The sequence below is a fragment of the Ischnura elegans genome, chromosome 4 (genome assembly GCF_921293095.1).
Source record: "Ischnura elegans chromosome 4, ioIscEleg1.1, whole genome shotgun sequence".
Classification (NCBI taxonomy): domain Eukaryota; kingdom Metazoa; phylum Arthropoda; class Insecta; order Odonata; family Coenagrionidae; genus Ischnura; species Ischnura elegans.
Window position 1 is genome coordinate 1323342 of NC_060249.1, and position 18370 is coordinate 1341711.

Sequence of the window (18370 nt, forward strand, 5' to 3'; positions counted from 1 at the left end):
ACGTGACCTGAAACGCCTCTGACGTCATCGCACGGTACACCATTCACTTCGCTAAGAGAGTAGAGTGGTAGAGCCTTGAATGCAAGATATCGAAGTAAAAATCTTCGTTGAGATAGTAGTTCCTAAAAGGACAACTTGACTTAAGAGGGATTTAAGAAAGCAAAACACCTCAGTTTACTTTTGGTCGACTTCCTTATGGCGGCTGATTTTCTTGAAAACAGTGATAGCTAAGTCACTAGCGCGATGCGGGAGTAAAATAGACAGGTAAATAAGAATGCGATTAATGACAATTATTTTACGAACGTTTTTAAATATTTATTAATTGTCTATTAAGATTTATTATATCCATTGCTAGCTGAAAATCTATCTTATGTATTTACTTAGCTCACTACTATGCGGAACTTAGATAGTTTTCCCTAATCGGCCGAAGTTGAGATCCAAATGATCGTGAAAAAGGTAAAAAAAAGTATTTGGTAGACACATAAATAAGTTTCAAGTACTATTTACGCTGTACTTAATCAAGTTTCTGTTTTTGAACAGAAAATCACTGCAGAAACGAGACGAAATTTTAGATTTTGCGTTGACATGCAGCGAACTCTATGGGCATCACAGCAGCAAATACTTAGTTTACCTTACCAAAAGCCACATATTTCTCGTATACTCCTTATTTTTCCTCGTGGTTTAATCGTAATCAGTATTTATTCTCATGAATAGCCATCTTCCTTTATGTATATAATCCTACAATCGGTGGACTATTAGGTACATTTCTAGGGCTATTTACTTGGTGAAATGAGTGATATATCTTAAATTTGGTGGGCATCCGAGAAATACTGGGGATTTGATAAAACCCTATGATAACCATGATTCAAGAGTGTACTTACGTTGAGAAATATCCCGTTGACAATTTAAAAAACGTATTTAATTCCATTCCGTAGGTCATCAGCCACTTTCTTCTCTTATTTGTGTCCTTTGGGGCATAAGCAAAAACCTTTTCCAGCGAGAAAATAGAGGTACTTCAGTGGCGGGGCACTCAATACGATATATATGGTTTTCACACTTTTTTTATTGATTATCCATGCTGCAATACACTTATTCCACAAACCAAATGACGTGGGTGTCCAGCGTAGAACACAATCTGCAACCAACTCATTTTCATCCAATCTTTCCAAATCTCCCCAAACAATCCCCTTTATTTGTTTCAACAACGCCTTGGCAACCCAAAATATTCACAGTCTGCATTTTGTCGTTAAAACAGAAATTATTTTTGCCAATTTGCATTTGAGACCTCGTAGATCGATTTTCTATCCACTTCCTCAGTCTGTCATCTGTAGAAACCAACCGTGCCGTGACGTCACGCTCCGATGGCGTCGTGTTTTCAATCAGCTGATGAAGATCAATTTTTAAAGACTCATAACTCAGCTAAAAAGCATTATTCATACGCGAAATTTTCGGCGAGTACACTTGAGGTAGAGGCCTTCGTATTCCAGTACTTTAAAAAAATTGTGCATGCTCCCCATTCCGTTTCATGGAGGGATGAGCTCATCAACAAATTGTATCCGAATCGATTGATAACCACAAAAATCAAAAATCGATGGCTAAGTTCTTACAACTCGTTTTTGCTTGAATTCAATTGTTTAACAGTATTAGTAGCATTAACTCAGACCGGACAAATTTTTAGATACGTGTTGTTAGAACTTATCCATCGAAATGGTTGGGTTAGCGAGCAATTTTGGCGGCTAATAACGAAGATGTGGATACTTACACTTCGTTATTCAGAATCAAATCGCAGGTACTATAAAATCAATCAAATTTATTGACTGTGTAACAAAGGAAGAGGAAGTCATCAACTAATGATTTGAATTTTTAAACTTCTTGGATGTGCGTGGCTTATTACCCCACAATTTAAAGCTGAGGGTTGATTCGATGTCCACGATGCATCAAAACCTACACCAACTAAAAACTATGCAATAAAATGCATTTGGTGATTAAAAATACTGAAAATCAATGTGATTCACGGAACTATACTCAAAGGAAAATTGAAAGATGAGGAAGTTCTCATTCCGAGGATTACAATGATACCAAGCGATATGCCCTTCGAGTTAAAACGAATTTAATTTCAAACTCGCGTTGCATTCGCGATGACGAGTAACAAATCACTAGGTAAGTTTTTATGCTCTGAATCTAGAAACGCCATGTTTTTCCCATGCTCAAATGTATGTGGCATGTTCGCGTGTGCACCATCCGCTTTACTTGTTCTTGCGTCGAATAACAAAACAAAAACTGTTTTATATTGGAAGGTACTTAACTTAAGAGAATAAAGCCGAATGCGTCGCGTAGAGCGGGTCATGTTTACGCCGTGCACTTTTACGAACTGAGTTATAACTAGCGCGCCACAAGTGCTGCTCCTCAGGGGCTATTCTATCGAAGTTTTGTTCGTCAGTCAAGTATCCGTCTAGCATAGCGTGAAAAATCCACAGAGGAAAAAATCATTCGCCTTGACCGGGATCCAAACTCGGATCCCTCGATTTTCCGGCTAGTTAAGTCAGTGCTTTAGCCAGTTAAGCTACCGAGGCGTCATTCTCCCCTGTGGAATTTTTCCTCTGCGGATTTTTCGCACTATTTGTGCATTGCGGGTGACTCCGTAAAAGTTATCACCGTGGCTAGTCCCGGTATACTTAAATAAGTCTAGCATAGCGCAAACTTTCCCAAAGAAAGGACAAGACTTAGCCCTGAAAAAGTTTTTTTACGGTTAAAAACATAATTAGGTCCACATCTAAATGCTTAAAATATTGAATTTTTAAGCTGACTTGACCTGACACCCCCCCCCCCTGACACCCCCCCCCCCTTTTTTCTTGACACATCTGAGTTTGGACCCTAGATCCCCAACCGTCACAGTTGACCCCGAAAATATACGTTACTATATCCAAAGGTTTTTTAAAAATTTTTGTACAAACCCTTTCCACACCACACCCCCACTTTCACACCGCAGAAGAACAGTAGAAGAAGGACACGGGGTCAACTACCCAGGAGGAGAAGATCATCTGGGCGAGGACTCCATCAGGACAACCACAACCCGAAAGAATACAGTGAATGAGTGCTGGGTACCCTCACCCATCCTAGAACCTTTCTTTCCTTCCCCCTCACCCTGCTTCAGTCTGAGACCATAAAAACGAACCTTTCCCCCCCTCAGCCTTCAATATCCTCACTTCTCGTCACCCAAACCCCATTCTCCACCTTACTCCCCCCCCCCCTTTCAAGCACCAAGATATATAAGGATAATATTTAAGACTTTTTTTACACTTGAAAATGTCGTTGTAACGACGAAACGCGTAGTGTAAAATAAATCTATAAGTGGAAATGTTGCAATGTGTCATTTCAATAATATGGCTCCAGCTGGTTTACTTAAATTGAACTCCATTTTTTTCCCCTTTCAATCTATATGCCTATAGGTATCGTATGCGTAGTGATTTTTAGGGCAACAGCCATCGTCATGGAGAAGTAGCATTGATTTAAATTTACGAATTTGATAGCTTTTAACATCTCGAATATGAATTCCGGTGAGAATTTCTCAATAGGGCAGTTTCCTTCATCAAAGCAAACGAAAGGCATTGTTTGCGATTCGTTACCCACCATTAGTGTATTCCAAATATACAAATTATTTGATTTTAGAAATACCAGTTTAGACGAATGGCAAGGGTCAATTTTAACCTCATTTGAAAAAAGACCAGATTGGCGCCCATGCGATTCCACTCCACGTGACGTCACAGGGACATAGTTTCTACACGAGAAGATAGGAGTTTTACATCGTCTGAGATTACTAATGCATACATGAGGCACAGAGCTCAGGGAAACATCTATTTATAATCACCTATTAAAACTGCCTATGGTCGGAAAGTTTCCTTCGTTTGAAAGGGTATTAATAATCCTTATTTAAGCCAAGCGCTACCTGCTAGCAGCCTGTATCTCAGCGCCGCACACATCCGCGCCCCAAGGTCACCTCACTTTGCGACAGCGTGAACCAGAATGACGTCACACGGGATTTTCCCAGCATTCATACTAAGCCGTCCCGTTTTCGCGCGCTTGAAAAATTTCACTTTTCATTTAATCGCAAAAAATGGATATCGTCATTTAAAAATCTAAAAGCGTGAAATACGTACTCCATGAGTAATAATCTTTCGATTTAGACAATAAAAAATAAAAGGAAACCACCCTATAATAGCTTCAACTATTGCTCCGTGAAATTCGCGTCGCTCCTTGCCCGTCAGCGACGACAAAGGAGTCCTCTCCGAATCCTTTGACAAACGCAGTTTTGACGTTCGCTCAAATAATCAAATTAGAGTAAAATGTAGCAATAGGAGTGTTGGAGGAGAACCAAAAATATTAATAGGCCTCAGGCATCGGCCTTTCACTAAAGTTTGAAATCACTTACAATTACTAATTAAATGTTCAAAAAGAAACTATTTGTTGTCACAACAAGAGTTACTGTTAGTTTTCTTGAAATATTCGGTTAACTGGCAGCGAGATTCATTCATGCGGGATGTTTGTTTACTCAAAACACAAATTTCTTTTAATTGGTACCGTGTTCGAACGTGTAGAATGTCCAGGCATAGTAATTCTTGGCATATGCCAGTCGCTACCGTCAAAATGGGAAGGTTAAGTTTTATTTCAGAAAGCAATGAGTATATTATTCTTAATGGATGCCTTTTTTTCAAATGTAACGATTGCAAGTATAAAAAAGTAAAAAAAGAAGAGCTGCCAGGTATGTGAAAGGTGGTTCGATAGTCTTGTTAGTGTAACTGACCTCTTAGATAAACTCGGATGGGAATCTCTGTCGGACCGTAGATTGAAAAATGGACTAAACCTTTTAGATAAATTCAGGAGCAGTGTCTTTTCTAACGAAATTAACCATATCTTACGGACGCCAACATACTACGGAAGATCAGATCATATAAATAAAATGAGAGAGAACAGACAGATTCCGAATGTCATTTTCTCCACGATCAATAAGAGATTATAACGGCAGCAATAGAACTCGTAAATAGATTGCATGACTTGTAGTGTAGCCTACTAACCTATGTAAAACTTAATGCATGTTTCTTAATTTTATTATTATTTCTAACAGCATATGGTAGTGTATGTAATTTGTTGGTATACGTGACGCTTTTTGGACCGTGTGGTGTGTATGTGGGAGTCCAATTGCATGCTGGTGATTGATCACCCCCTGCCAAACATCCTAGAGGTGGCTCGCAGGGTATTATGTAGATAGAAATGTAATGACTACCAGTGACAGAAATGCTCTCGCTTATCTCTGCTCGTGAGCACTATCGGACGAACAAACGCATGAAAAAGTCTCAAAAAACTTCGATTATTCCGTGTGCGTGCGTGTGTGGCGGAAAGAGGCCGAGTGACGTGGGCAGAGCAACAGGAGGGGGGGCGACAAGTGAGCTGCGAAAGCGCGTTCGTTGCCCGGGGCGGAGAAATAAATAGGCCTTTTGGAAAGTAGTCGCAGGCAGCAGCAGCAGCAGCGCCCAAGGTCCACAACAATCTTTAAATTCCTCGCTTGTTTGCTTTGCTGGGATGACGAAATTGAGACGACGACACCAGCGCCCCAGGCGGCGGACCCCGAATCGATCACCCGAATACCTAGAACTCAAGTGAGGAGGAGCGGGTGGTGTTGGGGTCGAAGCCGGGACCCCTTGAGAGTGAGTCACCAATGAGGAGGCGGACCCCACAGACACCATGCTTTTCAATGGATTTGCAAAAGTCACCGTTGGCGTCGCTGTAAGCAGAGCGCTTCGAATTTCACGGGGCTATTGATTGAAGTCATAATCGGGGCAGTTATTTGCATTCGATGTGATGAAATCTATCTAATTCAGAACTTATCAATGGACTAAAAATTCTCCGCAAATCTGGCAAACAATGGATCCCTCTGCGCACAACGCCGTGGTCATTTTTGAAATCCGATTAAAAAGCGAGTGAAGAGACAGCGGGATGTCCAAATGAAGGAATGAAAGCGATGATTTGCCTTCCGTCTGCGGGACATCGTTACATGCTGCATTGAAATCACTACGGATGGTCGAATAAGTTTCTTAGCAAATGGATTGGCAGCGCTACTTGACGATGTTACTTTCCTTATTGTCGCAAGATATTCAAGGCCTCACGCATGAATCGTGGTAACATGGTAACCGATGCATTTGTTTACTTTTCAATCGGAGAGTGAAGCAGAAGACGTCTCTTCATTACCCTTTCTTTGAAGAAAAGAAATTACAAAATTGGTATGAAAGTACAAAATTTCTGCTTGATTTTCTGAAATTCTATGTCCAACCAGGGAAATAAAATCCTAGCAGATATTCATTGTAGATTGTTTCGATCTTCATGTGCATGGCCTTCGAATAGACGACAGCAAGAAGGAAAGTCTGAGTTCGACTAAGTCCAACCGTTGGGGACTTTTTTAAGCAATAGCAGTTACACATGTAAAAGTCGCAGTCTCACGGCTTAGTGTGCGTACGCCTCACTAGCGGTGCATGGCAGCGGGTGTATTATTTCGCAGGCCATACGTACACCGCTCGACGGCTCATTTTGTTTGAAGTCCATTTATATATCTACCGCCCACCCCCCTAATTTTACGTGAGAATTTTCAAAATACGTGGTCTTAGATCATACAATTATCCGCGATTAATTTCTTTGGATCTATTAAATTAAAACATCACTTGCTTAGGTATATTTAAGAATAGTCAAGATTAGAATTTTAGACCACTTGGAACGTCGACTATAATTGCAGCGAGGGGACTCAACTGTAGAATATTTACGTCTAAAATTCTGGCATTGGACACTCACTTCCTAAGTCAATGTATTCCGGGACTCGATGCGTGGTCACCAGAGTGACCATCCCATAAAACATTATGCCGGCCCATGCTCTAGAGATTTGTATCATTATCCTTCAATTGTGCTCTGATTAAACGCACGCTTGTCGCTTGCACATGCACACTGTAGATCGACGTTCCGTACCTTCGCGCCCCGTTCACTTCAATTAACTGCTATTTTACACTGCTTTTTACACTGTCTTATTTTCGAAGAATGGAAACCTCTACTAAAGGTCGTTTCTTCTAATTGTGCCTCAATTCACCGTAAAGCTATGCATGTAGGTGTAAATGTTTGGGCAGTGAAATAAATATCAATATAATTATTATTATTATTATTATTATTACTATTATTGTTATTATTTTTTTGTGGAAAAAATCGTGATATTAACCAATCCCCCCGCGAGAGATTCGTCTTGTGCTGTACTTACCTATGGACTAAACTTAAAATAATAAATCCAAGTTCAATATCGCTCCTTTATGCCATGGTGAGATCGAAAAGTGAAGAGGCTCTTACTTTTCAGCTTAGAGAGAAATGTGCGGCGACAAAATGACGGCATTTTCCCTTTCGCGGTTAAGTTGATGACGTCACATACTGCCGAGAGTGTCACCTCTCCTCCTCGGCCACTCCTCTCTCTCTCGTGGTTCGTTGTTTTTTTATCCTGCTGCGAAGCGATTCCTTCGCTCAATAAAGGGCTCTCCCTTAGTGTTCTAATGACGTCATCAACTCATGAAAAGTGGTTAGTGGCAACATTTACGTCATCGCGATTGAGGAACGCACGAGAATATATGAGTTGATTGGGACATATTGCCTTTTTTTCTTTTTGAACAGTCTTTCCCATCCATCTAATCGAATTTTATCAATAAAATACATTATTGTGGTCTTGGTGAGAACTGTCACTATGACGATTACCAAATTGAGTCCAATAATGGAGAAGTATTTACAAGACAACGATTAGCAATGCATAAAATTCGAGGAATCAAGCGAGATGGAGTGGAATTGATTCATAATGAAAGATGATTTGATTTTTTCCACAAAAATAAATTTAATCCGACCCGAGTTTCGATGCTACTACATCATTTTCAAGGTACAAATGGTGGTAAGTGCAGTTAATTTATACAAATTAACTGCACTTACCACCATTTTTACCTTGAAAATGATTTAGTAACATCGAAACTCGGGTCGGATTAAATTTATTTTTGTGGAAAATTGCAAATCATCTTTGATTATGATTAGCAATGCGTTTTGCATCCTGGTAATGAGTCTGGGGGTGGAGGGTTGCACAGATTATTTAAGAAAATTCCCACTTCCGTAAAATAATCTAAAGACGGCAATTTTTGGCGATACGTTGAACCATTTGCGAATGTAGCTCGAAAGGAGTCGACCAACAAATCGAAAATGATTCTATCTTTTCTATTGACATTAGTCGTTCGGATAAATTTCTTTAAGAAAGTGGAAAATTTCAAATAAATCTGTAATAGGTACCTATCCACTACATCATGGAGCAATTCGATCAAACAATCGACCTTGGTCCCTTACATTCTGGGACATTCGCGTGAACTTATTTTGAGCACGGCTTGGGCGCCGCGTTCGTCTTATGTTAGAGTAGTTGTCAGTGTCATCACGTATTTCTCTCCACCTCTGCGGGACAATGAAGAGTGGATTTCTAGTGTTAGTGGGTGACGAAGTAGCCATACATGAGTTCCAAGAGGCTCCTTCAAGTAGCCTTGTGACACAATGTAAAAATGTTAGCTTCAATGATAAAGATAGGAACAAAAACGAGATAAGAAATTATTTTTATTTCTAATGGCAACCTGAATTGCAGATAAATAGCGGGAAATTTTTATTTAAAGATTAACACAAAGTTAGGCCTTTCTTCATAAGCAACCATTCGAGAGATGTATGTGTAAACGGATGTCACTGTTAACCACGGGAAGATGTCGTTTCTCCATGACTCACATGCAATACGCTGCGGGTACACTTGAAATTGGAAACGAAAGAAGCCGATTGTCAATTGTTTACGGCGACCCAACATCGCTGCAAGCAACACAAATGTATAGCGCTAGTTCACATTTTATATACATGTATATATGACGCGTACAAATCACCTCACTGTATGTCTACGTCCGATAGTATGGTATGGAGGCCGAGGTATTTGCGTAGGATGGACGGCGTGTGTGTGCTCATGCTCAAAGGCGCCTGCCAAGGGGACCACGGCTTAACGTCCCATCCGACGGACGATACACCACCAGAAATACTAAAATGACATAACGAAAAAACACACCAGAAACGAATTTTCCTGAAACACACTGGAGACAGCCAGTAGGCTGGGACTAGTGAACACAATAAAACCAGAAATTCCGGCGAGGCGAAGACGACGGACGGCATGTGCGGTGACCTCCACAAAACAATCTAGCCAGGATCGATCGGACAGTCTCTGAAAATTCCGCCGAGATTCGAACCTACGCCTACGGAGTGCGAAGCCACCACAACAACCCGACCCCCCTCCCACCCCACCCCACCCCCCTCTCAGCCGGATGGAATAAACGATAGAATAGTGGAGAGAGACATAATGCGAAACGGATAGACTGATATAGTATTTGCACCGCACTATTGAGGGGATTTAATGAACGTCGTTTGTCAATATCGCACCTGCTCTGCCCTGTTCACGAACGGCCGGTGTCCTGCCACCGCCCGCCATTCGCCTATCGATGCAGCTGAAGAATGAATGTGAGGTGGAGGGGGGAGAGTGTCGAAAGATTCGCCACAGCGGAGTTTTAAATGCTTACATCGCCTTACCGTCACGGCATGAGGCATTTCAGAAGCGACTTCAATGAAGCATTCACGCACCCATAAAACGTTAATGCCAAGCGCCAAACTAGAGATGAAAAAAATCAATTGACTAGGGCGGGACTCGAATGCGAACCTCTCCATAAAGTGTCAGTCTCCATTTCCCTAAAATTGGTAATTACCGATGCATACAACTCACGTGCACAAAGAAGACGCAGGCCGTGTTTACGATCGCCGGGAGAAATCACTTGTTTTTGAGTTCTTGTTCCGCCAAGGTCAATTTACGAGACGCACCCCATCCTAATTTGTGGAATAACCGTTTTGCGATATCTCTCTTCGCTCTTAACGGTGTTCGATGCATTCCATGGATCTCTCATCGAAGTATCCCATGCGATCCAATCTCCTTCATCCACGTCTCTCAATACAATCCCATCATTCAGTGCGTCACTCACCCGCTTTGTGAACAGCCGTCGGAAGGCGTCCCGCGCCACCCGGCCCACCGCCCCCGACGAAGACTCCCTGCGCCCGGGTGCGGCTGCTCCCGCGCCCGTCGCCGCGCCTCCGCCGGCGGACGCGTCAGCGGCGCAGAGAAGCAGGGCGTCAGCGCGGAGCAGGGCGCCCAGTTCGGCGAGGAGCGCGGCCCGCACCCGTTCCCGCACCACCTCCTCCTGCATGGCGGACATGGCTGCCAGGGACGCGTAGCCAGGGGGACAGGCGTCCGGGGGACAGGGGGGCGGAGGCGTCACCGGGCGACGCAGCTCCTCCGTGGCCGCCGCCGCCGCTGCTTCATCCTCTTGCCGCTGTTTCGGGCCCTCCGCGCTCTTGGGGGCAGCCGCCTCCTCCTCTTTGAGGCCCTTGGAGGCGTCGTCGCAGGCGCTGGGGGCGATGGTCCTGGCGGGTCCGGCCGCCTCGAGGGCCTTCCGCACCTCCGCGGGCCACTCCCTGGGGCCCACCACACCCACCGTACTCGACATTCCCGTTGCTCCTTTGTTTCTGCGTTCGCTTGTCTCGCTCGTCGAGGCGATCGGGTCGCAGGTGTTCGCTGCAATGATCGCCGCCGCCGCCAATCGCCCCCCACCCTCTCCCTTTCGCTTTCTCTCGCTCGCAATATGAGGGGGGTGCCCCGGGGGGTTTCCCCCCACCCCCCTCTTGTGTCGCAACTCGTGGCCACGCGCCGCTTAGCAATGGACCACCAGCACATCCATCCATTCACGCACACCTGTATTCGGGTGTGTTCCGCCAAGTGATCCGTTCTAAATTCGGAATCTACTCCAGATTCATCGCATCAGCACTCGTATGCCGCGAGAAAGATGAGGAGATGTGACTTAGACGGCTTCAATTTTATGGTGGAATAGAATGGCGTTCAATAAATATATGTATAATCTATTTATTCCATCTTCAAATTACAGCCACGTAAGCTACAGCTTAATTCCTTTTCTCGCTACATTTGCTGCCATTTCGCTGGACGTTCGGCAGGTTGATTAAATTCCCCTTCTAGTCTTTTCACGCTCTCAATAAATCTATTCATAAGCTTATCACCGTCGCTATTTCACAGTTGAAAATCTAAAATCTCAGTTTCGATAATTTCCGATAATCCTACGTTGGGAATTTACGCATACCTACCTATTATTTTTCAAATCTACCTCACATTCGAACTTAATATGCAAAGTACAAACTCGAAGCTTCGTCGACAGTACGTAAAAGGTAACATGCAACATGCCGATGGGTGATAATACCAAGGATGAAGGAGCACGTTAGAGCCACAAGAAAAGAAACAACTGCGCTCGTCAGCCTTTGCGGAGCGTGCTTGGAGCGAGGCAGGCCACAAAATTGATTTCGATAGAGCTAAAATAGCGGCAAAAGAGAGCCGATACTGTCCAAGGTAGATCAGCAAGGCTATGAGGGCGTAGTACTGCGCATGCGCTATTTCCCTTTTTCAAATGATTGATGTAACGTAATCGTATTTAGACAGGGAAGGGCCTTCGAGGAAAGGCGGGGAAGATTTACGCCTGCATATGTACTGATGGATAGGCCACGAGGAATAAAGAATCGTGCATAACTATGAACAAAACAATATTAGTATATGCTTATTTATACTTTTTGGCAATGTAAACAATCTCATATTGCCTACTAACTGGGTGTGTTATTTTTAAGTCACTTGGACCTCTCCTCGGCAATGCCAGCTCTAATTGTTGGCACGAGTGTCCACCGAAATGATCTTTGCATTTTTCTCATCGTATAAATATCTACCGAATGCGTTGGTAAATTAAGTAATGGTTTCGCTAGTCGTGGGCCCCGTCGTCCTTCATGACGGCGCGGGTTTTCCCCTATCCCACCACCTCTATCCTCTCCCTGGAGGCGCCGACAGGCCCCTCTCCCTACACTCTCTTCCTTCCCCTCCCCGAGTGATCGGGCGTATCAATTGAATCACTGGTTCCCGGCCCTGCTGAGTTGTATCCTTAGAAGGGTCCCCCTCGTTCGATGTTGGCACAAACGTCTCCCCAGTTCCTTAGCCGCCCGAAAAAATCTTATCAAATCTTCTTCTCCGACTTCAAAGGCATTTGAGCCTTTCTAGGTGGAGTAATTGCCCTCATCTTATGTAAATTTGCGCACGATGTGTGACCATAGTGACGGAAGGATAAATTCTTCCATCCCAGCATCTCCTGGTCGCAATCGAAATTACGCCAGCCAAATTCTGGAGTTATTTTTAATGCTATAAAGCGACCCCAAATCCACTTATGGGCCGCTATTTTCATATAGAGAATCGGGGGAGGCGTAATATTGCCACTAAATAACATCTATTCCATAATAGCGCAGCCGCTATCTTTTACAGAATAGCCCTGCTTATGGAAGATCGTCATAGCCGCGAAATCCGAACGTTCTCAGGGTTCTCAGTGTGATCATGGAAAGAATGCGGCCGGATGGAATATTTTGCTGGCCTATCCATGGTATTACTTTTAACGCTGTCTAGATAAAATACCAAGGAAAGCTGCGCGTTTCGTCAAAAACTGCTGCGGGGTGACAGTGTTACCCAGATGTTAAGCGAATTAGGCTGGGAGCCGCTGGAGACTCGGAGGCTGCGCGCTAGGCTTAGATTGCTGGAACAATTGAGAATGGATATCTTTAAGAGCGACACGGAGAACATGATATTAGAGCCACACAATATTTCCATTTCCAACAGAAGCAATAAATTAAGAGAGATATTTTGCCAAACGGATATATATGGGAATTCGTTTTTCCCCCGATCCATAAAGGACTTTAATAAACTTCGTGCGTAGGTTTCCGCGGCGTTGTTCACGATGACTGCTAATTTTCGGGTTCTCCAGCCGCGTCTGTCGTTTATGGTTGACAACAGTTTCGGAAGCCATCCTGCTTCCGTCTTCAGGTCGAAGGTGAGAAGTTTTTATTTTTTACCGTCTCATATAGCACTGGCCGATCTCCTCCTGTGCGCTGATCGGTCAGAACTCTCTTCCAAACGTTGCTGATTGGGTAGCCGTTGTCCCTGTTGATATTTTGTGTTTTTTGAATTTCAATTGCTTCCCTGATTTGCCTTGGGTAGTACCGACTCTCTTTTGCCACTATCTTCGCTTTTTCGAATTCAACGTTATGGCCCGCCTCACTCCAAACATGCTCTGCAATGGCTGACTAGTGCAGTTGTTTTTTATTAGTAGCTCTCACATGCTCCTTCATCCTTGTCGCCATTCCTCGGCATGTTTCGCCAACATATGATTTTCCGCAGGAGCATGGCACTGTGTACACGCCTTCGCATATTGCCTGCGGGATACGATCTTTTGGTCCAGGTACAATGTTTTGTATCTTGGTCACGCAGTTGAACCTTGTGACCACGTCATGCTTCCTTAGTATCCTAGCAATACATTCTGACACTCCTGCTATGAATGGAATTGTAAGGCGTGCCGCAGAGGAGGAGGAATTGACCAAACCTTTGAAGACTTTCTCTGATTGGCTGACCGTTGAATGGCCAATGGCCAGCTTATGATGCTCAGACACCCTATAACATAGTAGTATAGATATATATAGTAGTACGTACACTCTGTGTGATACATTTATTACTGTGCTCAATCCAGCAGTGAACTGTTCTTTTCCTTCCCGATTTCCTGACCTGTGTTATTCTGGTTGTGTATTTAAAATGTTCTTCGAGGCCTTGGGTTTGTGCTCACTACAGCCACTTCCGTAAAGTCCAAATTTCTTCAATTCTATTAAACACATCCATCCCAAAATTGACACCAATCATTTGCAAGTCAGAAGAAAAAGGAAGAGACTACTCTATCCACCCTCAAGCCTCAACAATTTGTAGGATTGATCAGAGAAATGAAATGAACATGTATTTCATTTGTCTGTGTTTTTCTACCGTTACTCAGTTTTTATTTTAAAGGTAATTAAAAACTGCATTCTTAAATTTTTTATCATTACTTGTCGTAAATGAATTTTTCTTCCACACTGGTTATCTAATCTACCCTATAAATTTGTAAATATATGCGGTAGATTAAACCAGTATGGAAGAAAACTTAATTTTCTCGAAGCTCATACTCTCACAAATCACTTCACTTGTCGCTTCACTCTTTACTTCATCGTCTACATGCAATCAATTCGCCTAGGAGTACACTAAAGGCACAAAATCTGGACATCTGGACATCATATTCCTTCGGTCACCTCTCAGAAGGATTTAGGGGTTATTTTTGACTCTAAGCTGCTCTTTCGTGAGCACATTAAATCCATTTCCACCCGCGCTATGTCTTTGGTGGGTATGATGTATCGCCATAGTGAGGTGTTGGATTTAATTGCTCTACGCACCTTCTTCCTTTCCTGTGTCTCTCCGGTCCTAGAATACTGCAGCCAAATCTGGTCTTCGGCCCCACCTTCTTCATTAAAGCTCCTGGAACGTCCATTGAATTTTTTCCTTTCTGTTGTCCGCTACCGCCACTTGCCTTTTCGTAACTTCTCCCTCAATAAGATAAGATCCTCTCTTGGCATTTCTACTTTAGCTGATCGCCGTATCCTCAATGACCGGAGACTCTTTTTAAATATCATCAATGGCAAATACAGGTCATCAGACCTTCTTTCTTTTTTTCCGCTTCGTGTTCCTTCGCGCACGACGAGGTCGAGTGACCTATTTCATTGTTTCACCCCCCGCCTTTCTGTTTCTAAACGTTCTTTTCTATTCAGACTTCCTTCTTCCATTAACTCATATGCCAAATGTGTTCCAAATTTTGATCCTTTTTTTCATCCCACACCCAACTTGCACCATCACTATCGTAATTTTCCCCCTATTCCTCGCCCCACCTGATGACTATTCTTTGTTATTATTTGTAATTACTGTTGAATTTTTTTGTTTTTGTTGGTTACGTTGCTTAATGTTATGTAATTATTTCTCCTGTTATTGTAGTCCTCTGTAATTGGCCTCGTGCTGTTTTTGGACTAAATAAATAAATAAATAAATAAATAAAATGTGTTGCAGCTATACAAAACTTTCAATTCCTGCCAACAATTACACTACATACGAGGGTAGCCTTTTAAGATTCGGGAATGAAGAAAATTATAAGAGGTATAATAACGCAATTTTTTAAATTGTTTTAGAAAGTACTCTCCACGATAGTCAATGCACGTTTGCTTCAATTGAACCAGTCGGTATAACATTTATTCCATTCCGAAGTAGGGGTAATCAAAATGGCCGTTTTGTAGGCATCAACCGCTTCTTCAGACATTTGGAAGCGCTTTCCTCGTAGCATATTCTTGATTCTGGGAAAAGTGAAAAATCATTGGGGCTTAAGTCCGGGCTTTATGGAGGATGATCAAGAATTTCGACGTTTTCCTGTACCAAAAACGACTTTGTGACTCGAGCAGTGTGTGAGCTAGTATTTTCATGATGGAGCGTGATGCGTCGATTTGGGTTATCTTTCCGAAGCTCGGCGATCACCTCCGGAAAGCATATGGTCGTATACCATTGAGGATTAGCTATTCTTTGATTTTCAAGAGCAATCGTCGATACATGCCCTGATTTGGCTACGAACGGTGCGACCATTTTCTTGGAAACGCTGCGAGAGCGAACAACTTTTGTCGGTTTCAGCTCACTTTGGATTTCCGATACTGAAGATTGATTTGATTCAGCCTCGTAGCTATAGATCCATAATTCATCACCACTGAGGATGTTGTGAACGTGCTTTGATGCTCCTAAGTTGAATCATTGTAGAGTATTTTGACCCGAGGTGATTTCTTTTCTTCTGTGAGGAGGTGCGGTATCCAACGGGAAACCAATTTTTTAACACCTTACTCTTCGTGTAATATCTTTTTAACTGAGGTTCCTGAGATGCCCAATGATGCCTGAATCTCACGGTATGTAACATGACGATCTTTCAAAATCATGTTACGTACAGCATCCACGTTTTCTTAAGTGACGGCGGTTTTTGGTCGCCCTTCACGCGGTTCGTCACTGAGGCAAGAGCGTCCTCGCTGAAACTTTGCATACTAGCGGTAAACGGTAGTCTTTGATGGTGCTTCCACGTCAAAAACAACAAAAAGTTCAGCAACGTATTCTTGCTAGTTGAGACTTCGTCGAAAGTTAAAGAAAATTATGGTGTGGTACTGCTCATGACTTAATTCCATCTCGTATAGCGACTTGGGAACTTGGACACGCCACCGTTTTAAAAATATCAGGCCGATCTTAATGAAACTTTGCATGGGCAGTAACCAGCTGAAAAATTTGTTCATAAACAACATTTATAGTTGCTAGGTGATAAGAAACGTTCTATTCCCGGCACACTTAAAAGGCTATCCTTATGCTTACTACTACATGCCTTACTTGAAGATTGGATTTTCGTGTTCCATTTTGGTACCAATGCGTAAAAAATCTAAGTATTTAGTGTAATTGTTGGCAGGAATTGAAAATTTCGTATAGCTACAAGGAAACTACCACGTGCAGTGAACTTCCATTGTGTCTCTAGTGTAAGTGAACACATTTTGTGCCTTTAGTGTACTCCTGGGCGAATTGATTGCATGTAGACGATGAAGTAAAGAGTGAAGCGACAAGTGAAGTGATTTGTGAGAGTATGAGCTTCGACAAAATTAAGTTTTCTTCCATACTGGTTTAATCTATCGTATACATTTCGATTGAAAAGGCATCTTACTGTTACGAAGGGGATATGTTTCATATTTGAAGTAATTGTTCTTTAGTGATACATCGAACGCGTATTAATTATTATTCGTATCTACGCTTATAAGTTCTGTTTGATTTTATTCCCTATTCTAGTCACTTCATCGTTAGCTTTCGCCAGTGTTTACATTTCACGCATTTCGTTGCGCTGTTGTTTTTCTTTTGGTTGCGATATGAGTGATAGTGAGATTCGAAGTTTGTTGTACGTGGAAGATGGTGCATAGCGACGACGGCCAAATGTAATGCTCATTCCTTCCAACAGAGGGAAAAGTTCCAGTACGCAAGTCCTCGCCTCAGAGTAAATATATGAGTTCCCTGTCTCTGAGGTCCACATGAGAACCTCCATTTGCTCAACTGCCTTCTTTCCGTATTCCTGTGTTTCGCTACAAAGTTGGAGATCAGCATAAACTTCACATGCATATATCCATCGTATATTTCTTTCATGAGGAGAATTTTTACGGCAATTTTCAGATTTACATAATCTACATATGTTTCCGTCTGAATAAGATGTGTGCCGCAATAGCGAAGCTCACAAAGTATGAGCAGCATCAGATATACACACTCTTAAGATCTCATGATATGAATTATTCATTCGCTACGCATGTAAGTCCAATCCATTCGCATATCTTAAAAACGCCACTTTTCCAATTGGATTTATTTCACTGATAGCCTTTTTTTTCTTTTTCAATGGTGAACGAATTCTCTGTCACTTAAAATTTAATTCATTGAAGAGAGGACAACACCCACCTGCACTTCCCTACAGTTTAGATTTTAGGGAGCGTTCAATTTTTACGTATTAAGTACTTTTTCGTCCATTTTGTCATCCCCTCCTACTTCTCTTCAAATCAAAAAGGGCAGGGCCGAATAAGAGGGTGAAAAGTCCCCCCTCCGGAGATTTTCCCGGACTAGGGGCATAGGATTTGGGATAAAAAAGGACTAATCTGAGGTCAGCATTCTTTCGGGCTGCATCCGCGTCCGTTGTCGAAGAACCACAACAGTTTCGCCAGCTCTCCTGCCAGCGTCCTCAGGTGAAGGATGAAGTGAAGCTTTTAGTCCTCTCTTATATAGTCAATTTTTGGCGCCAATTCGGTGGATTTCTTCCGACCAATCAGGGAACGTCCTCGTATTTGCGTCGAATATACCTTTTCCACGCGCTGTGCAAAGGATAGCCATCCTCCCTGTTAAAGTTCGCTGGTCTTTTGACTATCTCAATGGCCTCTCTTATTATTCTCGGGAAGTACTTGTCTTCTCTCGCAATTATTTTGGCGTCGTCAAATAAAATTGAATGTCCGTCGAGAAATGAAATCGTAACGACAAGCGGCCTTCACTGTGGCTGAGATACGTCGACGACACATTTGTGATTTGGCCACACGGCGAGGAAGAACTAAAAAGGTTCCTGAATCATCTGAACTCACAGCATCACGCCATCCAATTTACTATGGAGTTGGAAAAAGAGCATCAGCTACCCTTCTTGGACGTCATGGTGAAGAGAAAAGAGAATGGAAGGCTTGGACAGTGTATATAGAAAGCCTACACACACCGACCGCTATC

The 18370-nt window shown here is 42.8% G+C and overlaps 1 protein-coding gene across 1 annotated transcript in view; it reads right to left on the reverse strand.

Annotated features, from left to right (window-relative positions):
• Positions 1-10678, reverse strand: part of LOC124156976 (NADPH oxidase 5) — a 214222-nt gene extending 203544 nt beyond the window's left edge. Inside the window, exon 1 of the mRNA XM_046531419.1 lies at positions 10104-10678. Coding sequence (XP_046387375.1) covers positions 10104-10625 — 522 coding nt within the window. The 5' untranslated portion in view covers positions 10626-10678. The remainder of the gene's footprint in view (positions 1-10103) is intronic.
• Positions 10679-18370: the final 7692 nt, after the last annotated feature.